The sequence below is a fragment of the Silene latifolia genome, chromosome 11 (genome assembly GCF_048544455.1).
Source record: "Silene latifolia isolate original U9 population chromosome 11, ASM4854445v1, whole genome shotgun sequence".
Lineage (NCBI taxonomy): Eukaryota > Viridiplantae > Streptophyta > Magnoliopsida > Caryophyllales > Caryophyllaceae > Silene > Silene latifolia.
Genome location: NC_133536.1, coordinates 101,544,354 through 101,568,432, shown reverse-complemented (window position 1 = coordinate 101,568,432; position 24,079 = coordinate 101,544,354). Strand labels below are relative to the sequence as shown.

Below are 24,079 nucleotides of genomic sequence, written 5' to 3'. Positions count from 1 at the left end.
GAGTTTCGAAAGTGCATACCAGTTATACATAGTTGTTGTTTTGTCTGTTCTTTGTTTCTGTGAGTTTCAGTTTGGACAGATAGACGGTTGTTTTGTTTATTGATGTTTCTTACCAGTTTCAGCTTGGGTGTGAGGGTAGAGTATGATATGGAAGAGAGTTGTGTATGTTTCTGTTGCCGGCATGGTATATCGATATTCTGTTGATAGGACACAGTTGTGAGTGGTTGTTACAGTAATTTTGATCTTGTTTTAAGATGAGGCATTGGTAGACGTAGTAATGGCAAATGAATAGTGGAACATGTATTGTACTGATCTGAGAGCTGCAAGGGGTTTATAATCTTTTGTTGAGACAGTGAGTGTATGGTTTTGGGAATTAGTGTCATGTTAAGTTATGTATGAGTTTTGCAGTAATGAAAGAAAAGAATTTGAGGATCTAGTGTGAGTGTACGTAACAAGTGTGGATCGTGAGTTAGGCTTTTGGCGATAGGTGTTTTATATAGAGAGGTATGTTGTGTTGTGGTAATGTGGAATAGTTGGAGTGTTGGTTATGCTAAGGATTTTGTGGTATTGGTTAGATGGAGTGCAGAATGAATTGAGGTATGAGAACTGTTTAAGTAAGAGAGCCTTGGAAATAGGAATGGTTATAGGTATGAGGTTATAGGCGGTTATCTTTGACATGTGATGGTGATGAGGATAATGAGAAGATATATCTAAGGATCAAGTATTAGTGAGTTACGAGGACGTAACATTTATCTTAAGAGGAGTAGGATGCGGCAAAGAGTGTTTGATGGTTGTACTTGTTGTAGTATAATTGGAAGTAGAGTGTTAGTGTAGCATAAAGGATGGTTTTGTATTGTGGTTGATATTGTTAAAAGGCCATGGCCGTGCTTGTAGTAGTTCGATGTTTAGGAATGGGAGAATATTTCGATAGTGTTGACGGTTGGATGATGATGATTATGAGTTCCATAGTTTTGGCAGTTGGATGATGATGTTTATAAGTGTGAGTAAACTTCAAGGACGAAGTTCCTTTTAAGGGTGGTAGAATGTAACATTCCGTTTGATGTTTATGAGTGTCTTGATATTGGATTTTCTATTGGATAATATGTTAGTGAAACGGAGCTAGTGGCGTTTGTGGAGGGTAGTTGCTAGTGTATGGAGTTAGTGTCGAGAGAGGCTATAATGTGGTGGATATGATATCGTGAGTCATGTTGTGGGGGTAGACATAGTTGGTGGAGTTGGTGTTGGGAGTCCATGTTTGATGGGTTGGAGTTTTGTTTTGTGTTCTTATTTGCGTTGTTATGTCTTGATCGAGTTAGTATGTTTTGTTTTTGTTTATGGGTTGAACTTCGGTGACGAAGTTCTTTTTAAGGAGGGAAGACTGTAATACTACGGTTTTATGAGTCTTTGGGTACTCTATCGAGTGGGGCTTACTCTGTCGAGTAAGTAGCTTTTACGTAAAACAGTAGTCTGCCTGTAGGGTACTCGATCGAGTAAGTTGGGTACTCGATCGAGTAAGGGGCACTCGATCGAGTAAGTGAGTTTACGGGCTGAGTTTTGGCGGGTTTTTTTTAATGATGCGATATTGGTATATAAAGACGTCCGTCACTTTTCTTAAATCTTTTTATCATTCTAAAAACCTAAACTGAGAGAAGGAAGTTACATAAGTTGATTCATCGCATCATTAGCAAATCCCCAAGGTTAGGACAGTCGGATCATCTCGTTCTTTACGATGTTGTGATACTTGTGTCGAGGGTAAGTTCCTTATACCTTTTATGTTGGATTTCATTGAATTCCTTTAAAACCCTAATTGGGTGATTTGGGGATTTTGGGTGATTTATGTGAATGTGGTTGTGATTGTATGTATGTATGTATGTATGTATAGGAGGAGAATTCGTTGAGGAGGAATTCTGAATTAGCTGCTTAGACCGTCTGTGGTGTTTGCATTTCAGGTAAGGTTTCCCTACTCAGTATTAGTTACATGATGTGTGTGTGGTGGTTGTATTGTGATTATTGATTAATTATATTGCTGGTGATTGTGACGGTTGTTGGTTTATATTGTTGATTGTTGTTGTATAACTGTCTGTGATATTCGGGGCACGTCCCTGACTGAGTGGAGTCACTTGCGGGAGTGGCTTCACGCCCTTGGTTCTCCTTCTGTGGAACCCGCCACAGAAAGGAATGTGGACATTAAGGAAACTTGGGTTTATCGCTCAGTGGTGATAGGCGGGGATTTGGTGGGTACGGCTGCGGTCCCCCACTGGCAGTGTGGAGTACTTGTTGCGATGGGTACTCTGGCAGGACTACACACTTTAGTGTGTAGTCAGTTGTGTGGAGATTGGAGATGGAGACTGGAGATTGGTTTGAGCTGTTTGAGATGTTTGTGTTCCTGTTTCATTGTGGCTATTGCTTTTGTGTAATTAGTACTTACCCCGTTTAAATGTTTTAAAAACTGTGGTGATCCATTCGGGGGTGGTGAGCAGTTATTGAGCAGGTATGATTGATGCGCATGGGATAGCTGGGTTGAGTCATCACGAGCTGCTTTAGAAGTCTTCCGCTGTGTCGAACATTGTTCTTAGCTAGTTGGTTTAACATTTGAGGACCTTTTTATTTTATTTTATCAGTTTCGGTTTTGGTTGTATCGCTTTAAACTTTATTATTATTAAAGTACGTTTCGTTATTGTCTATTTGATTATCATTGCCTCGGACAACCGAGATGGTAGCATTCTCATGCCTTAAGTGGTCCTGGTAAGGCACTTGGTGTATGGGGGTGTTACATCTGCAGTAAATTAAAGGACATTCTTAGTAGGAGGGGAAGGGGAGAACGATTTACCTTTTTTCTTAGATACTTCCGTCCCAGCTTCCTTTTCTGCCTCAGGGTCGCTTCCAATTTCACTAGCATCTTCCACCACTTGAGTTGCTTCTACTATAGAATCAAGGTCAATTGTCGGAATCCGCACGATAGCATTCACAAACTTAGTAGTTTTGGCATTATCGGTTTGAGGAATACCAGGACTCGATGAGGAATCAGCAGCCATCAGAAATTCAGAGTTATCAAAGAATTGATTACGAATATTACTGAAAGAAAGGCGAATTTTAGGTTTAGATGTAGTTTTAGGTTTAATTTGAGATTTATTTTGAGATTTTTTTGGATACTATTCTTCTTGCCATTTGCAAGAACCCTAGAATCCTAGAGAGAAGGGAGAACATTCTCTCTCTCTAAAAAAAGGATGAAGTATTAATTAGTGGTTTATCTATTATTAATTAATTATAGTTGTGGAACATGCAGACTTATAAAATAGATACAATAATTTAAGAATTATCCGGAAAGAGAAATTGTGTGCCCTCCCAAAGCAAATCTCTCCGTCCGCCACTAATTTTAGCTAAACTTATTTGGTTAAATAAATATTTACAAAATATTTACAAAAAGAGGTAATTAAATTTTGTTTTAACGATAATATTTCAGATCCTTATCTTAGCTTTCCAACAAGACCAGTTAGAGCATCTAGCTTCAAAAAGTTTAAAAGTTATGATTGTTTTTCCTAGACTAAGGATGCCAAGGAAATGATCGAGAAAAGAGGACGACCGAGAGTGAAGGTGGGGTAAAGCATACAAAGAAATTTACCTACAATCAAGCGAAGTCTTATTCGGGAGGATCTCAAGTGAGTAGCTTTGGGAAGTCGGGCGGCTATGGAGGAAGGGCCGCTAGTGAAGGAGGTGGTTTAAGGTGCTATAATTGTGGTTGCCTTGGCCACAAGAGAAATGAGTGAAGTAGCACTCAAAAGGTGCCCAACTGGAGGTTCGGGCAAGGGAATTCTTAATACAGACCTTCCCAAAGTGGAGCAAGCAACCGGAACTCGGGAGCATGGAGCGACCAAAAGAATGCCAACCCAACCTACAACGGTGGAAACAACCGTTGGAACTTCAACCAGGGAGCACCGTCAAGGGCGACGAGCTACATTGGAGGCAATGCTTAGAGAGGTAGACTAACCAACTTGGCAAGTACGGTTCAAGAAGAGCCCAAGGCTAGTGAAAAACTCTTTGCCATGGACAAGAAAAGCGCCGAAGAGGATGCTCATATTGTCTCCGGTACATTTCTTGTAAATTCTCATTCTTGTTTCGTTTTATTTGACTCGGGAGCTACACATTCTTTCGTGTCTAAGAGTCGTGTGTCGATCCTAGGTTTGGGGGAGGGTGAATCAGCAAATGATGACGTGTCCTTACCTTCGGGAGAGTCTATTGTGTGTTCAAAGGTGTATAAAGAGGTGTCGGTTTTAGTACATGAAACAAATTTTCCGGTAAACCTTTTTGAATTTCCTTTGGAGGGGTTTGAAGTAATCTTAGGAATGGATTGGCTAAGTAAGCACAAAGCCAATATAGATTTTCATCAAAAGAAAATAGCCTTGAAGGGACCCAAAGGTGCTAGGGTGTCGTACAAGGGTTACTTGGTCAAGCCCAAAGTGGAACTCTTTTCGGTGATGACCTTAAAGACATGTTTGAAAAAAGGTTGTCCTATGCTTTTGTGTCATGTGTGGGATACTAGTATGGAAAGGCCACAAGTTCAAGAATTACTGGTAGTAAGAGAGTTCGAGGATGTATTTCCGGAGGAGTTACCCGGATTACCTCCACCAAGGGAAGTAGAGTTCGGGGTGGACTTGAAGCCGGGAGAGGGATCGATCTCTAAGACCCCGTACCGGAAGGGTCCAAAAGAGTTAGAGAAAATGAAGAAACAACTTTGGGAATTGACGGAAAAGGTACATTACACCTAGTGTTTGACCATGGGGAGCACCGGTTCTATTTCTGAAGAACAAGGACGAGACTATGAGGTTATGTATCGACTATAGGGAGTTAAATAGTGTCACCGTCAAGAGCAAGTACCCACTACCAAGAATCGACGATCTATTCGATCAACTTAGTAGAGCCGGCTTATTTTCAAAGATTGACTTGAGGCCGAGCTATCATCAATTGAAGATTAAGGATGAGGACATTCCGAAGACCGCATTTAGATGGAGGTATGGGCATTATGAGTTCGTGGTGATACCGTTCGGGTTAACAAATTCCCCGACCGTGTTCATGGATCTCATGAATAGGGTGTGTTGGACCATATAGTTATATGTCCTATTAAAGTTTTGATAATGACAAAGTATGTGTGTCTATATATTTGGTATTTGTAATGGTTTATTATATGTTACAAAGTGTATTGAACAAAGCTTGTCGGTTATATTAAGACAAAGACAAATACAAGTTTTGAAGCTCAAGATGAAGAGCTTATATTCTAGATACAAGATGATCAACTACTGAAGATGTCTAGGAAGATTAGATAGTATAGGTCATCATTTGGTAATGATATCTTTAGATGTGATTTTTGTAATGTAAAGTTATAGCTATTTTATCTATAACTTTACTAAGCAAAATCTAAGGTTATAGCTCTTTTCACTATAACTTTGGATGACTTATGAAGAACTTTGTTTTTAAAGCTTAACATATTTCGAAATGTTTTTATAAACTAAAGTATTTATTTTGATTATATCTTATACTATTATGGGTGAATAATTAGTCATTATTCTATTGATTAGTAATAAAACTTATGAGTTTTTCTGCTATCTAGGGTTTATACTATTGTTCATAATAAACTCTAAAGAGAAAGCACCTAGGGTTTTGTGCCACCTAGGGTTTCGTGAAAGAGGACGGCCACCTTGGTCATGATCCTCTTCTCATTTTCCTTGTTGTGCAAGTTAGGGTTTAGCATATCTTAATTGATGATAATTTGTTAAAGATTCCATATCTCTTTCATTATCTAAATAAGATATATTTTCCATAAAAATAGAGAATATATCTTGATATTAATATTAAAGAAAGATTTCATATCATCTTTACTATTTACCGTTAAGCCTGATATTTCCACGATATGTTCAAGTTACTATCATGCCCTGGCCTGACGTCCAGGATAGAAGCCTAAAGATAACCCATGCCTGGCACCAAGCAGGAGAGGACAACGGTCAAATGTGACGACACCAGTCAACATGCAATATATGGAGTAATTATCATATAATTATGGTAATTAAATCAGTATTTAAGGAGAATTGGTCATTATTACGGAGCATTCATCCGGCTAATTAGGCGCGTACAAGATAACAATCAATGAAGTCATTAAAGGAGAATATTATGCCATTAAAGAGGAAGATTATGCGGATATATGAAGGTTGCTATATAAAGGAGGTAAAAGACCATTTGAAGACACATTCTAATACGCACTATGACACAAGAAAAAGATTTCAAGCTTTACTATCATAATACTTAGAACAAAAAATACATTGTTTAGCTTAAGATAAGATTATTCTCCAAATATTATAGTGAAACCTCTCCTGGCTTGGTGCCCGTGGTTTTTTTCTCATTCAAGGGTTTTCCACGTACAAAATTATTATCTCACTTGTATTCTTTATTTTCTTTTCTTTACATTCTACTTAGCCTGCCCTGCACTCGTAAACAAGATAAACGAGCTAGTTAACCCTGCCAACTATCTACCCTGACCTGATTCAGCCCTGCGCAGAATCTAGATAAAATAATTGGCTCCCACCGTTGGGCATCTAGCTCATTAAATATCTTTTTTCCCTTTTTCACAAAGAAAGTCCAAAAAGAAACTATAAATGGCCACTCCAACCATAGAAGATCAATTGGCTCCTGCATTACAGAAAGTGGCCCAATCCGAGGTTGAAATCCAACAATTGAAAGAATCTGAATCAGCCTTAAAACAGAAGTTGGAAAAGTCCAAATGATCAAACTCCAAGATCCAGCCAGGAACTCATTCTCATCAATTATCAAGCACTTTGATTTCTCGAGCTTTAGGAGTCCAAGTGGTGCTAAGAAAGCGATCAACATTGATGATGATGACATTCCCAAAGATGACAACGAGAAGTCTGACGAAACCGGATTAGCCATCATGATGGCAATAGTCCAGAAGATCAAGAAACTCAATGAAAAATTCGAAAAGATACTGGAGTCCCTGCCAACATGGAAGAAGTTGCCCCCAGAGAGTTATGCTGACTCGCCCTTCATAGACGAGATAGCTAGAGTAGATCTTCCCAAGAAGTTCGTGATCCCATCTATAAGAACCTATGATGGAACCTCAGATCCATAAAATCATGTAGCCTTTTACAAACAAAAGATGCTGGCTGCTTCTATTCGTAGTGAATTTAGGCAGGTTTGCATGTGCAAAGGATTTGGAACCACCCTGACCGCTCCTGCACTGGTATATTAATCTGCCAAATGGAAGCATCAAGTCCTTTGGTGATCTGGTCAACACATTCAATCAACAGTTCGCCAGTAGCAGGGAATTGGAAAAACGCTCCAGTGACTTTTACAAGATTACTCAGATAAAAGATGAGAGCCTTAGAAGTTTCCTTGCTAGGTTCAATAAGGAAAAAGTATCGATACCTAGATGTGACATCGGCATAGCAGTGGAAGCATTCAACACAAGTGGCACACACCCACTTCACGAGTCAAAACTTTTCCTCTTTTAGCAAGTGTGATAGAATGGTCGATCGTGTTTTGATTCGTCGCCAATCTCTTATCTAGTTTCCAAGATGCCCGGATCAAGTGATGAAACGAACTTCCACCAACTCCAGAATAGTAATGATCGAATCTTGGCCGCGCTAGCCCAAATGCAATCTACTCAAGAACAAACCTATGACCGCCTTGAACTCATCGAAGGCCGTATCTATGCTGTAGAGGGAAGGTTGCCTCCCCTTGAAAGTGAAGTGCTACGTAATTCCGATGATGAATCTAGGGATGAGAATCCTTTCATGGGGATGACTGCAGCTGAGAAAAGACTCCAATACCTAGAGGAGCAATTGATGTACCTTAAGGTGGATGACATTTATAGGGAGAACAATCGCAAGTATGAAGCCGTCAATTCCAAATTGCCAACTAACTTTAACATGACGGATATCCCTAAGTTCAAGGGACACGAGAACCCTTTGAACCATATCCGTGCCTTCAAGGATTACATGTCTATCAAAGGCATCAAACCCGAGATGTTCTTAAGGATCTTTCCTTCATCTCTTGACACCATCCCGAAGCAATGGTTCTACACTTTAGATCACAAGAAGGTCGCTACTTGGGAGGACGCCGCAATCGAGTTCTCTAAACAATATGCGGATAATGCCGAGATCCAAGTCAACATGCGTACTTTAGAGGTTCTTACCTAAAATGACAAAGAAGGATTCACCGACTTCCTAAGTAGGTGGAGGAAGAATAGCACCCAACTAGTTGAACGCCCGGATGAGGCTACTCTTGTGGAAAAGTTCATGGATAATCTCAAACCCATCTATGCCAATCATTTGAGATACCAAAACATCAAAACCTTCAAAGACTTAACCGTACTGGGGACAAGGATTGAAAATGACATCTGTAAAGGACTCTTGTCCAAAACGGTAGGTCGAGGATATCAAGGGTCCACAAGTCGTTCATACGGCTCTACTAGCAAGACCGATGAGGTTAACCTTCTCGAGCCATCCAAGAAAATTACCCCACCAAGAAAATTCACAAACCTTGGGGATACTTACTCCAACGCTCTAAAAAGGCTAATGAAGCAAGGTAAACTCCAACCCATTGGACCTACTCCCGAACCCGAAAGGAAGTCCAAGTTTTGGGATGAAAATTCATACTGTGAATACCATAGGGGCAAAGGGCACGACACAGAAAAATGCTACAAGTTAAAACACGTGCTTCAAGATATGATTGAAGATGGTCGACTCCCAATACCACCGGGAGGTAAGCCCAACAACACTCAGAATCCTCTTGGAGTTCTAGTGATCACAAGTGATGAATCTACCTTAGATTGCTCACACCTCATTTCTCCCACCGAAAATGAAATTCATGCAATTGAGAAAGAAGGGCTCTACTCTACTATCTCCCCTACCATTTCCGACTTCATCACATGGGCAAGGAGTGTAGATAGACAAGTTTGGGAACTAGAAAGCATGGTAACAACCTTACGCAATCCCAACGCAATACCCAAAGAACGTGTACCATTGATCTTCTCTCAAAATGCCACTATGCAAGAAGTAGTCACCGTGGTTGATAAACTAGTCGATCAAATCATACGACTAGAAGGTGATATCATGAGAATGAGGGAACTAGCCGCAGTCAATGGGGTTTGGGCCGATGACGATGAGGACGAATATCTCATTGAAAACTCTTTTGTCAAGGAAATAGTCCAAAATGGTGAAGACCAAGGTGTGGATCACCTAACTCATTCGGGTCGCCCATATCAAAGCACTACTCAAAATGGTCCAACCAACGTCATCACACCAAATGACAACGAAGATGACCCCACTGATCATTTGCTCAAGCAATTACAGAAAACAAAGGCTGATCTTTCAGTCTGGCAACTAGTAGCAAGCTCATTTCCACATCGCCAAGCTTTACTGCAAGCCTTGGCCAAGCTAAACGTAGCACATAACTCCACTCCTGAAGATGTAGTCAACTTGGTCTTCCAAGAATCACCTAAGCTAAGTAATCCTATTACTTTCTCAGACGAAGACTTGCCACCTTTTGGCGCTAGTCACAACCTTGCTCTATACATCATTGTCATTTGTCTAAAGAAGAATGTGCCAATGACCTTGGTAGATGACGGCTCCGCAGTCAACGTCATACCTCTCAAAACGGCATACAAGCTAGGCATGAAAGAGTCGGATTGGACTCCCACCAATCAAGGTGTACGTGCATATGACGGTACACGACGAAAAGTGGTAGGACTTGCTAACCTAACCATAGCCACGGGACCAATCGAACGAAAGGTTAACTTCCAAATAGTGGACATCGAAGCTTCATTCAACATACTTCTGGGAAGGCCTTGGATTCACGCTTCCAAAGCGGTAACATCCACCCTTCATCAAAAGATCAAGATCCCACTAAATGGCAAAGTAGTGACGATCACTTCGTCACCCATCAAGGCAATAATCGAGAAGCAATCAAACAATCAAGTCCTTGCGGATCCCGTATACGAACTTGGGGGCTTCCAAAGTGTAAGTGTCATAGAAAGTGAGTTGGCACCCCTATACTATAATCCCTACTCCAACTTGGTGGTCAACCACATACTCAAATCCCAGGGATACTTCCCTGGAATGCCTTTGAACCCTATTCGGAAGAATACCTTCTCGCCCTACAATGAAGGCAACTCAACGAGGATACCACTTGGACTAGGGTACAAACCTACAAAAGAGGAAGTTCTCGAAATGCTCGCCCAAGTCAAAAACCGCAAGCACATAGGAATCCAAATGAGGCCATATCTCCCCACCTTAAATGGATACTTTGTTCAAGAAGGAAGTTCAGAGCTCTTTCATGGATTTCCCGAACCTTGACATTATCTTGAGAGGAAGTTAGCCGGAATCGAGATCTTTCACGATTGCTACTTCATTCCTCCAGAAACGGTTCCTACCGTCAAAACCCGTCAGGCACCTTGCTTAGACGAACAAGCTGTTAGCCTATTGTTTGGAGAAGATCGATTCGTTAGGGCCGCGCAGGATGAGATCATTACTATGATACTTCAAGACGATCGCTTCAACCCCACCGCGTTGATTACAGAAACCGACACAAAGCAGCAGAAAGGATGGAGAAAATCGATCAAATGGACCAACAATCAAGGAAGACTTTTCAAGCTCACCACTGGAGAAGGAGAGATGTTCAAAGGAGAACCAGAAGACGATGAGTTCGAGTCGGAGTCGGAGTCAGAGTCGGAGTCTAGAGAAGTCATTAGAGAGTCTACTCCTGTTGTCATCCCCACTCCCTTCGTTTCTCCTAGCTTAGCCTCGAGTAGTCACGATAGTTCGGGAAATGCCCCAACCATCGTCCCTTTGCCGCCACGGACCATGGATCAGTTGGCTTCTTTGTTTCAACTTTACTCAAATCTTAATATGAATAAATCAGGTTCTGCTTACTCTTTGTGTTATCTTGAGTGCAATTCTGTTTACGATGATACTGAGGATGACCAAGACCCAGACTCAATCGAACTACCTCCCTACGTAGCCAAAGAAATATTACAAGAAGGGGAAGGGGAACCAGTAATAGAGGACACCGAACCAATCAATGTAGGAACCGAACTAGAACCCAAAGAACTTAGGATAGGGACTACCTTGAGTTCTACCGAAAGGGCCAATTTCATAGACCTCCTAAATGAATTCAAGGACGTTTTCGCTTGGTCCTACAAAGACATGCCAGGAATCGACAGGGATATTGCCGAACATAGGATTCCGATTAAGCCAGGTTTCAAACCTGTGAAACAGAAGCTTCGACGAATGAGAACAGAATGGGCTCTAAAGATTAAGGAAAAAGTTGACAAGCAATTCAAAGCCGGGTTCATCAAAGTTTCCGAGTATTCTGACTGGGTATCTAACATAGTACCCGTACCCAAAAAGGATGGGAGAATCCGTGTTTGTGTTGATTTTAGGGACTTGAACAAAGCGAGTCCAAAAGATGACTTCCCTCTACCTCACATTGACATATTGGTAGACAATACTGCAGACCACGCATTACTATCCTTCATGGATGGATATGCGGGTTATAACCAAATCAAGATGGCCATGGAAGATATGCATAAGACCGCATTCGTCACCCAATGGGGAACCTATTGCTATACAGTGATGCCGTTCGGATTGATCAACGCCGGAGCTACGTACCAACGCACCGCAACTACACTCCTACATGGCATGATGCACAAAGAAGTTGAGGTATACGTAGATGACATGATCGTCAAATCCAAGGAAAGAGAGGGACATATTGCGAACCTTCGCAAGTTCTTCGCAAGACTACGAAAGTACAACATGAGGACCAATCCTCAGAAATGCACATTTGGGGTAACATCTGGCAAACTCCTGGGATACGTGGTTAGCCAACGTGGTATAGAAATAGATCCTTCCAAAATCAAAGCTCTGATCGAAATGCCACAACCTCAAACAGAAAAAGAAGTTAGAGGATTCCTAGGAAAAGTACAGTACATAAGTCGATTCATATCGAAACTTACGATGATTTGTGAGCCTATCTTCAAGAAACTCAAGAAAACAGACCACACCATGTGGGATGATGATTGTCAAAAGGCGTTTGACCGAATCAAAGAAATATTGGCTAAACCACCAGTGCTCATGCCGCCACAACGAGATCAACCTCTTGGTTTATATCTCACAGTAACTGAAACCGCCATGGGTGCTATGCTGGCTCAAACTGTAGGAAGTGAAGAAAGAGCTATTTACTATCTAAGTAAGAAGTTCTTGGAATACGAGTGCAAATACTCACAACTCGAAAAGACATGCCTCGCTCTTGTGTGGGCAACAAAGAAGCTACGCCACTACATGCTTAGCTATTCCGTCAAGATATACTCCAAAATGGATCCAGTCAAATACCTCTTCGAGAAACCCGTCCTCAACGGACGTCTGGCAAGATGGACTCTGATGCTCTCAGAATTCGACCTTAAATACGTACCACTGAAAGTTATAAAAGATCGCGCCGTCGCCGAATTCTTCGCAGAAAATCCTATCAACGACGCACAAACCATAGATACTTGGTCATTTCCCGACGAGGATATACTTCAAACTGATATAGACTCCTGGGACCTATACTTTGATGGAGCATCCAACTTAAGAGGATTCGGAATAGGAGTGTTGCTCATTTCTCCTGAAGGTGAGCATACACCAATTGCTGTCAAACTCGACTTCGAGGTGACAAACAACGCTGCAGAATATGAAGCTTGTCTCATTGGACTACAAGCGGCAGTAAGCTTAGGCATTAAAAACCTCCGAGTACATGGGGATTCATCACTGATCATCAACCAAGTTACAGGATCTTGGAAAATCCGAAGCGAAAGCCTTGCACCCTATCAGGCTAGGATAGACCAAGTCGCTCAATTCTTTGATCACGTAACATACCTACACCTACCTCGGGAGGAAAATCAATTTGCAGACGCTCTTGCGAAACTTGCATCTTTGATAAATATGCCAGATCACATGATGGAAATGCCCTTGTGCATCGAACGACGGTCAGAGCCGGCTTATGTCCACCAAATCACCGATGAAGAGGAAATCGCACAAGAGCCCTGGTTCCAAGCAATCCTGAATTTTAAGCTTAATGGTACCTATCCACAAGATATGGACAAAAGGGGACAATGTGCTATACGCCTATTAGCTTCCCAATACATTCTGATGCAAGGAGAATTATACAAAAGAGCACCTCTTGGTGTAGTCCTACGTTGCCTTGATCATTCACAGGCACGAAAGGTGATGGAAGAAGTCCACGACGGAGAATGCGGTCCTCACATGAGTGGGCCTATGATGGCAAAGAAAATCACACGTCTGGGATATTATTGGACCACAATGGAATCCGATTGCATCAAATACGTGAGACATTGCCACAATTGTCAAATCTTCGGGAATGTACAAAATGTCCCTCCTTCGTTGCTCTACACGATGACATCTCCTTGGCCATTTTCTGCATGGGGAATTGACATAATCGGGAAGATAACCCCAGCCGGAACAGGAGGTCACTGTTTCATTCTAGTGGCAATTGACTATTTTACCAAATGGGTAGAAGCGGCTTCCTACACTGGTCTTACGGCTAAAAATGTGGAAAAATTCATACAAAACAACATCATCTGTCGATATGGTTGCCCACACGAGATCATTAGCGATAATGGGTCACACTTCCAAGCTGAAACCGAGAAATTGCTAGCCAAATATAAGATTAAGCATCACCACTCTTCGCCCTATAGACCACAGACTAACGGCGCGGTAGAGGCGGCAAACAAAAATGTTGTCACAATTCTCAAGAAAATGATCGACAACTACAGAGATTGGCCAAGCAAAATACCCTTTGCCTTATGGGGATACCGTACATCTGTCAGGACGCCCACTGGGGCTACTCCTTTCTATTTGACCTACGGCATGGAAGCCGTACAACCAGTCGAACTAGAAATACCATCCCTGCGTATTCTACTAGAAAGTCAAATCCCGGAGGCCGATTAGAAGAGGGATAGGTATGAAGAACTCATCCTCCTGGATGAACGTAGGCTACGTGCCTTACATAATGTCCAAACATATCAAGCGCGTATCAAACAAGCTTTCAACAAAAGGGTTAGGCCAAGAAACATCAAAGAAGGAGACTTATTACTCAAATCGGTTAGAGCTCTTTTACCTGTTGACCCAAGGGGAAAATTCAAACCTAATTGGGCCGGACCATTTCTAGTCCAATCCATACTCCCAGGGGGTGCGGTTAGAATCACAGACCTAGATGGGAATGAGTTTTCAAACCCCACAAACCTTGACCAACTGAAACGGTACTATGCCTAGAATAGGAACAAAAACGCGCCTCGCGTAAACCCACGTGTCGCTCTTGTGGCACTAAATAAATGGCCCCTGGCCAAGCTGAAATAAGCTAAATGTCACTATGCTCTTGCATTTTGACAAAATTGTCATCCTCATATCATCTAATAAACTAAATTCGCACCTCCAGAGTAAGCAAAAGCTCATGCTTATTTTCTATGTTCATTACAAGCTCTTGCTTCGAACAATTATTCTTTTACATTTACTCGAACTACGCGCAAGGGTTTGATTTCGCTTTTTAAGTGAATACGTAGGCAATCCTTCGCGGGATTCAACCCATTATATCTAAAATGTAAATAGAAGGACATTTGCATTACATTTGAAATTCGACAAGAATAATAAGTAGAAAATCTCAACGGTTTCATAACCATTTAACCTTTTTATTTCATTCGTTTCCTAAATAATAGTAGTACGTTACATAATAAAAATAGAATAGGCTAGGATTCTAAAAATCCCTCCTTTTTATTACAACAACAATAATAATAATAATCAAATAATAAATAAAGACTCGGGCTATTCCTCCATCTTCCCCTTGCCCTTGTCATTCTTGTCATATTTCTTGTCACGACCTCGAGCTGGGCGCTCTTGCACCACTTCAGACCTAATCACCAACGGTCTTTCCCGAGGCCTGACTCTTCCATTCTTGCCAACCACCATCTCTGCGACAGGAGTAGTCTTTGATTTCTTTGAAGGACGAACGACTTGAAACCCGACTTCTTCTTCTCCCTCTGTCAGATGCTTCTCCTTCTCTTTCTCTCCCTCGCGCACCTTATAGTCAACAGGCTCGCGTTTCCTCGCCTCTCGCTCTTCCGGAGTTGCAGCCTTTCTCCACCTCAGATAAGAATCCGACACCCATAAAGCATTGGCGGAGAAGCTCAAGAACCACATGTTTCTTTGGGCCCATTTAATAGCCCACTCCCTTCGGCTCTCGGTAGTAAGCGCCATAGCAGATCATGGGACGGTGTCAAGCCTAGGGATCGTGCCTTCACCTAACTTGCCTCATAAATCTTTCCGGGAAGATGCATACCATAAACTCCAATCCCGGAATGCGCACAGACCTAGTGGGATCCAAAGAAGACACTCCAGTGACAGACTTGAGGTGCCACCACGGTACAACCCACCTAATCAACGGGCAATCATCACTCTTCAGCTTATTCTTCCAGTAATCACAGACCCAAGTGAAGTCCACCATGTACAACCGCGTCCTCATCGCAATCGAACGGGAATGATAGGAAAGTGCATGAACTGAGGGCTCGATCAATCGGAGCCGTTCCATAAGCCAAACCTACCAAAAGCAGGCATTAGACATCAAAAAAAAAAAAAACACGAAAAAAAAAAAAAAAAAAAAAAAAAAAAAAAAAAAAAAAGATGTCTTACCTGCAGAATGACGGGACTCCCCAAGAACGGCAGATCGCGGTTGGATTTCCTATTATCCAAGCCCAAAATAATCTCTCCTAAGCATAAGCAAGCCGGGCTCCTGCGCAGCTCCATTTGCTCAACAAGGCCCAAAAGACGGGGATCACCTCTCAAGTCTTCATCAACGTGTCCTTGGAAGACATACACGTGCAACAAACAAAAGCCAAATGCCCTCCTCCTAGCAACATGGGAAATAGTAGGGTCGGCCCTGTTGATGAATCGGTCTATAAAATCCAACATCCTCACACCTTTCGGGGTAACTAGACGGTCCACCTCAAGTCTGGTCAGTCCAAGCAAGTCTCTGAATTTGCTCTTATACCCTTGCGAAGTGGAAGGAATGGCAGGTAAATGTTCGGGGTCCCACCCACCAATAGCAGCAATTTCTTTAGGAAACGGGCAAATGTCACCTCCTGGGAACGCGAAAACATGATAATTCGGGTCCCAATAGTCAAGGCAAGCATCGAAGAACGGTTTTACAACCTTAATGAGTTTCAAACTCAATAAAGACCCAAGGTTATAAGCACCCATGTCATGCTTCTCCATATTTGAAAATTCATTGGTCCATTCCTTCAAGCGGATCTCCAAAGTATTCATAATGAAAAATTTTCTTTTGAAGATTTATTTTGGGAGTTTTATGTGAATATACGAAGAAGAGACGGAAGATTTATGTGAATTAAAGCTCCGTCGACGCTTCTATTTATACTAATTGCTGTTTCCAAAAATCCGCCGAACGGACCGGCTTAGAACAGGCGCGGCACTGCTGCGCCTCTTCAAAGGGACGCGACTCATGCTGCGCCTCTTCCCGCTCACACTTCGTGATTTCCGCGTTGGATCTTTCCTAATTCTATACCGCATGATTTCCTATTTCTGCGGGGTTTTATTTTGGTAAATACGAGAAGATTACCATGTTTCAGGTTTCCTAAATTCGCGGGCACGCATTTCGAGACGACGTCGACACCTTCGCCATTTCATCACACTTAATTCCTTTCCTTTTTAGGAAATAATTCTCACTTTCTTTTTTTTTTTTTAGGAAATAACTTTCATTTTCTTTTTGGGAAATAATTTTCTTTTGTTTTCATTTTTAACGAATTTCAGCATTTCATTTCTACATTTTCTAACTTATAGATTTATCCTTTTTCTTTTTTTTAGGGGGTAACCCTCCCTACCGTCCGGTCATTTCCGGCAAAATTTTTGCTTTTTTGTGCTCTTTTGAGTCTCATTTTGCGCTAATTAAGGCCATATGTATATAAAATGTATGTTTTGCGTGATTTCTATGTAAATTTCGGCAGCATGACGGCGTAAACCGTTATCTACCAAACCTGTTCAAGAACTAACCTGCAGATACAAGCAACACAACCCAGCAGCAAAGGCGCTCAGGCCGTCGTATATACATCAAACAGAGCAAATGTACGAGCAAACTGGGGGCTTGCGCCCCAAACAAAGTCCAAAAATGTTCAAAATCAGATGTCCAAAATGTACAAGTCTGCAAAACTACACAAAACTACTGCTGGGCGCCCTCCAACTCGGCAACTCTCGCCACCAGAACGGCGATCTCGGCATCCCGAACCTCGAGCTCCCTCAACACGCGAGCTGTCTCCTCCCGAGACTGGGTCAACTCTCGCTCCAGCTCGCGGTCTCCCTGTAAACAGCAATAAATTGGCTAATGTCAATCGGCTCAAGCAAAATTGGAAATCAAAAATCAAGAAAAAAGAGAAATGGGTGTAAGGTTCATACCTGACGACCTCGACCACCGACGAGTGCCTCAATGGCAGTAGCTCGCAGCCGGTTGGCCACCCTCCATAGTGCCACGAACCGGGACGGCGCGACCTGCATTATCAAAGGAAATTCTCAGCAAATTGAACAAACTCAATCAAGTGTGTTCTTACACGAAAGTTATGCAAGTTAGAGGCTCACCCTCCGAATCAGATGCTGCCAGTCGTCTAGGCCAGCATCCGTCACAGCTACGTCAAAGTCACGCAGCTCGGAGATCGTCGTCCTCCCGGTCGCGTCAGTGTACTCGAGGGTCTCGGGGTACACTGGGGGCTCGATGCCCGCCGCCTCGACCTCCTGCAAAGACAAATAGCTCTCTTTAAACCGATGATCTTTCATCGTAATTCTCAAAATCAAATCAAGAAAAAGTAAAAGATACTCACCACTACCGGCCAGTACGCCAGCCTCCCGTAGAGGAACGCCGAGTAGTCCTCGCCAGGAAGAAGAAGGTCATCGCCACTGGCACCAGCCAAGTCCGCCTCCCTCTCAGCCTCAGAAGGCTCCCTAAACATCGTCCTGGGAGGATCGACGGGAACCGTCAACGCGTCCCGAGAGCACTGACGAGCCAACCGCTCGCCCAAGTACCACACAGGACCCATCGACGTCCTCAACAGCAGCCGGCTCGGGCTCCTAGGTCGAAGGACCTCAGCGACAAAAGGAGGCGCTCCAGCATACTCCGCCCAAGGTCTGGGCACCCACTGCGACAAGATAAGGCAAATATCGTTCCTATGATCAATTGAAAGCAAAGTATAAGAAGTATAAATGAATACAAATGGGATACTCACGCTGCTCAGCTGAAGAGCGTTCACGTCCCGCCGGTAGACGTTGTGAGAAGAACGCTTGCTCTTTGTCCGGCACATCACCCAATCCCTCACCACAGGATAGGCCCTCTCCAGCGGCTCTGTCCTCTTGGGCGCGAGACTCGGGAAGTAGGAGTACACCCACGCCTGTAAAGCAGAATAATCAATGACGATCTTTCGTGATTTGATAAAGAAAGTAATTTACTTTGGTCTAAAGGAAGGTTCATACCTCCAACAAGAGTCCAGTCCGACAAAGACTGGAGAAGTCCCCTTCTCCATCAACTCCGGACGAACCATGGCCCTCATGAAGCGGATGAGGACCGCAAAACCAAGAAAGGACCCGGTCCCGGCGCCCTAGGGAACTCGGTCGAAAGAAAGGGAAGAAGCTTCGTCGACACCTCTCGCCCTTGTCTCCGAGGTAAATCGAAGACGAAAACCACCAAAGCCACGACGAGCCCCTCGCTCGGTATGACAGGAGGAGGAGCCGTCTCCCTCCCGTCAATCGTCACCGATCTTGGGGGTCTTCCCCGCAAAGTAGTCTCGAACGTAAGAATGGGTACCAAACCCGGCAAGATCGAACACCTTCGGCGACAAGTTCCAGCCGATCAACCTCCTCGCCTCGGCCGAGTCCGCCCTCATGGCGCCTCCGCCACACCATCTCCTCGGTCCCACACGGCAGACCAGAAATCATGCCGTAATCCTCCAAAGTGACTCCCACCTCACCAAAAGGCATGTGAAATGTGGAAGTCGTGTCCCAGAATCGATCCAAGAAACCAGGCTAAGGTTAGCCCGCAACTTCCTCTTCACGATATCCCTCCGGACACAACCGGAGGACCGAACGCTCCACGCTCGATCATGGCCCTCTCCTCCGCCGACAGCCGCTCGTAGTGCTCCATCGCCGTCGTGTACCCCGAGAACGACCTGATGTTCCCAGCCTCCTATTATGATTTGAAACAAAGCTATCTTTAGTTTTGAATGAAATTTGAAAGAAATTTGGACAAAAAGAATGAAAGAGGATGAGTAGTGAGTGGTGAATTCCTATTTACCAGGCTCTTCACCGTCCTATAGGATAGGTGACCCTCTGCAGCCCACACGAGGTGCCTACTCTCCCAGGTCTCAGCCCACGCAGGAGCTCCCCTCAGCTGACGACCTCCTCGCCCGACGTTGGCTCGTCTCGGGATCTCCTCCTCCTCGACGGCCTCCTCCTCGTGAAACTCAGCAGCCATTACCGCAGCGGTGAAGGCCTGCTCTAAAGCCTCCTCAACAGTAGCGGCGTCTATCTCCATGGGAGCTCTCCCGGAAGTAGAAGCCTCATCACCTGCAACGTTAAAGCAAATTCAGGCCGCGTCATATGACGACAAGCCTTTGTTAAAGAGTTTTCGAGCCTTCAAGGGCCTGAAATTGCTCTTCCCTTGCCATCCTTGGCCATATTCCCCTCAACCCGATCACTCATGTGATAAATTGGGTCAAGTCAAGTCTAATTCAAAGCCTAGTTCCGGGTTCAAGTCGAAATTTCGGCAGCATTTCGCTATAACGGCGATTATGCCCTAGAAAGGTGTCCTGAAAAAGTTGTTACAAACCGAAATTCCGAGATGGTAGAAAGCTTACCCATCATTCAAGGATCCCAAATATCAAATTTCATCGCAAATGGGCGATCCTAAGGCTATTTTCGAAGCAAATTACGGTTTAGCTGTAAAACCGTCTCAAAATTTCATTCAAAGGCTCAAAACTTGACAAAAATTCGAAACAAGTGCATGGTTATGTTCCTAACATCACCTACTATCCATTTCTAACATCAATTTGACATGGCAAATCCATTTGGGGGAAAAGCCCCAAATTTTCGATCAAAAGGGTCGAAAACCCTAAATTTCGCGGCTCAAAATTCAACAAATGCAGAAGATTAATGCAAGATTAAGACACATACCTCGATTAGTCATGTTTAAAGCAAGCTTTTGAATCAAACCTTGGCGGAAATGGTGAAGATTTGAGAGAGAAATGAGTGATTTGTGTTTCGAATGCAAATGAAACAATCCCTCTGATTTTCGCGTTTTTACGCAGGAAAGCCAAATTGGGGAATAGACGCAGCAGGCGCTGCGCCTCTTCCAAGAGACGCAGCTCTTGCTGCGCCTCTTCTTTTTGTTCCCTCCATACGGATTTTCAAAAATTCGTTATAAGTTCGTTATTTGTGGGCCCATCTTTGGTGCGCCTCTTCCTCGATGCTATTTTACTCTTTTGGTCCGCTCGACGATTTTCTTTCGTTCCGGCTCGCATTTCCAAGCCAGCAGCAGACTGATTATTCCTTCCAAGACCCGTTTTTTCTTGTCGCAACGAGCATTTATTTACGAAAATTCGACGCACCTTCATTATGTCTCAAGCGAGAGTAAGCGGATATACTTTCCCTCTCATGACAAGAAGAATAATCCCAACTATGTCTCTAGCGAGAGTAAGCGGACGTACTGTCTCTCTCAAGACGTGAGGATTAACATCTACCCAAGCAATTTTCCCTTCAGCAGTTCCCAGCCGTGTCCTGCTACTTGCAATATTTTCCCGAAGATTATCCAAACAGTTTTCCCTCCAGCAGTTCCCAGCCGTGTCCTGCTGCTTTCAATGTTTCGTGTTTCCCCGCGGAGTTCGACGAGGATGTCGTTCTCCAGAAGTTCCCAAACCCAAAGCCTTCTTTCTTAGGTTCGTAAACCCGAAATTAGGACTTTTTAACTATAGGATCCCAATCCTTTTTAGGTTCGTAAGCCTTCAAATTCCCAAACCAATAGAGTTCCTATACCCAACCTCCGGTTTACCCTTTAAGTTGAACTTACTTTAGGCCTCTTCCCGTCAATGCCTTCCTTTAGAGTCCCACACCCTAGCACAATCCTTATATACCCTTTAGGTCTTACCTTTAGCTCCCATGCTCAACCTTAGCTCCTACGCAACTCCGGAAGCATCTCGAGGAAGAAGTCTCAGGTATGGTCTCTTCTTATGGCTGGCGAGCCTCCTTACGTAGTCTAATGGACTTTAAACGACCCTCCCCGATAGTCGACAGACTCTAAAATGTTCCCGACGACAGGTCCTTGGTTCAGACCCCTTGAGCCGCCTCGCGTCGCCATAGTCGTCAGGTTGTAATCTTCGATTGACCTAATGGCTATACTTTGACTTTCGCCTTGTCCAAGCCTCGGTCGAGTGGGGGCTCAGAGATACCTCATTTCGCACCTCCCGCAAACCACCCGGTGATGATTGGGCCGCATGTTTAATACGCGGAACGATTTGTGACAATTCGTAAGATTATCGTCAAGTGATTGCTCAAATATTAATGTCGACCTCTTAATTGTTATCTACGTCCCGATACGGTCGTTTTGGCAGTAATTAGAGTACATTCGGAGTCCGGGCCTAAAACCGTCTCCATTTTCTGATAACCGTTAAATCCCGAGTCAGAATGTTCTGGAATGTTCCGGATATTTCTATTCCATATTTCACAAATTTTATCTTTTGGCAAATAATATCCCGTAATATCCATATAAGATTTTAAGGAAATCGAATTATTTCCGTCCTACCATAACTCAAACGCGGAAATCTTTCTTCAAATAGCGAGAGGAAACCTCCCGGGAATAGACGCAACAAAGTCTTTGCGCCTCTTCCAAGAGACGCAGTGGTTGCTGCGCCTCTTCCCAGGCCCTTTTCTGCATGTTTCTCGTATCTTTTTCATATCTTTCCGAGATTCACTTCCAAAGAGTCTCCGAAACCCTAATTCCTTCACGTAATTAGTATAAATAGGAGCCTTCGCTCCTCATATTTCTCACGCGAGTGTCCGCCCTTCTCTTCTCCCTTTGCATTCTAGACTTTGTTCTTACTTATTGGCGCATACGTGCTTGAACTTTCGACCACGTAAGCTCGGATCTTTCCGGGTACCAGCCTCTCCGTTGCATGACCGACCAATTTGACCAACTACACTTAATCAATTTAATTAATCAATCGTTTTCCTCTTACGAGGGCACTCTCTTTGCATTCGCGTCGAGCATCACTAATCGATATCTTAGTTCTTCTCGTTTCGTCAACATGTAAGTCTGAGGGTGTATAATCCTTATTTATTTATCGTATTTTACTTTTCGTATCACCAATTGTAAGGTTTATGTCGAAAATACCGTTAAAACCGATTTCTAAAACCCTTTGTTAAAACCTGTTTTTGCGGCTTTCCAGTAGGTAACCGTCGAGAAAGGACGCAAAGAATCGCCGCGCCTCTTCGAAGGAGCGCAGTTCCTGCTGCGCCTCTTCGTGAGGCTGCCGCAGTTCCTGCTTCCTTTCTTCTTCGTTTGTCCTCTGTAATTCGTATTCAAAATCTTTATTTTGCTTGTTCGCTTGTTAATTCTTCGTCTTAATGTCATAATAATCATTCATTCACATGTTTTATCCATCAAATCCGACTTAAATTCCGAGTAATCCAATATTCGCGGGTTTTCGTCATTAAATTTAATTCCGGGTTGTAGAGATTCAATTTGTTCATATTGGGTTTCTGGAATTCGTCCTTGATATAGTTTAATCTGTCTTTTGTCATGTTCGTCGCATATTCGTCATTAATCCGTTGTATTTAGACTAGTTAATTGATTTCAATAGAGGGCTCATTAATATTTTTCACTTCTATCATTATTTCATCATGTAATTAATCCGTTTGCATCCGTCTCATTCATGTTTTACTGCTTTCATGACCTATTCATATGTTAAATAACATGTTAATCACTTTTATCCGAGTAAAAATCGTCAATTAATCATTAAAATCACCAATCGACATTAACGGCTTGCAAATACGGCTTCACGCCTGAATCCGAGCCAAGGAAGACGCACGCAGCGTCTGCTGCGCCTATTCCAAAGGACGCAGCTCTGCTGCGCCTGTTCCTGGCTGAGTTCTGTCCCTGAATTCCGTTTCTGCCTTGACTTAGTATAATTAGTTTACGTATAATCTAACTATTAACCGTAATATTGCGCTAATTCCTGTTCGTTAATTTATTTCTTTTATTCTTTTATTCTTTTTCTCAAATTATCCGTTTTAAAGGTATTTTCGACATAAATCGCCTATTCCATTGTAATTATTGTAATTTTCATTATTGTAATTTATGATTATTGTTTTATTTATCGCATTTATATGATTTATTTACATTCCTTCACATGTAATTGAACATAAATTCCAACTTCGACCCAATTGTATGCTAAATTACGTGTTAACCGACTTAGCCAATTCTTCACATGCTAGGATTAAAACTTGGATGTTGCATTGCGTGCATTACAATCGACGATATATCGAGTACGAATAACTTCCTTAATCATTAGTAGAGGCCGCTATCGAGGCGGGCGGGATTAGGTGTTCGATCAAAAGAACTTCCTAATACGTACCCTCACCCCTTACTCCAGATCTCCGTGAACACCCGTGTTCATTGGCATCCACGAGAGTCATTCTAGACATAGAATGCTAAGGGTAACGATTGATTAGTGTTCATGTCACTACTTTGTGTCTTGACATGACACGAGGTATTCGAACGGTTCCAATTTCCCATAAAAATTGGTGGCGACTCCATACAAAAATGCAAACGCTTGTTTCGTTCTCACCAAGCGCCCCTGTGGGCGGCCCGCTGTCCAGATTATGCAAAGTGTGAAACCTGTCAAATACATGCCCCGATTATTCATCAGCCATCAGAACTACTACATTCAATTTCGGCACCCTGGCCATTTATGAAGTGGGGC

General features: G+C 43.0%; 1 protein-coding gene across 1 annotated transcript; it reads left to right on the top strand.

Annotated features, from left to right (window-relative positions):
* The first annotated feature begins 4,043 nt into the window (after positions 1-4,043).
* Positions 4,044-4,766, top strand: LOC141613730 (uncharacterized). The gene has a single exon (XM_074432476.1). It carries the CDS (start codon positions 4,044-4,046, stop codon positions 4,764-4,766), a length of 723 nt encoding a protein of 240 aa, XP_074288577.1.
* Positions 4,767-24,079: the final 19,313 nt, after the last annotated feature.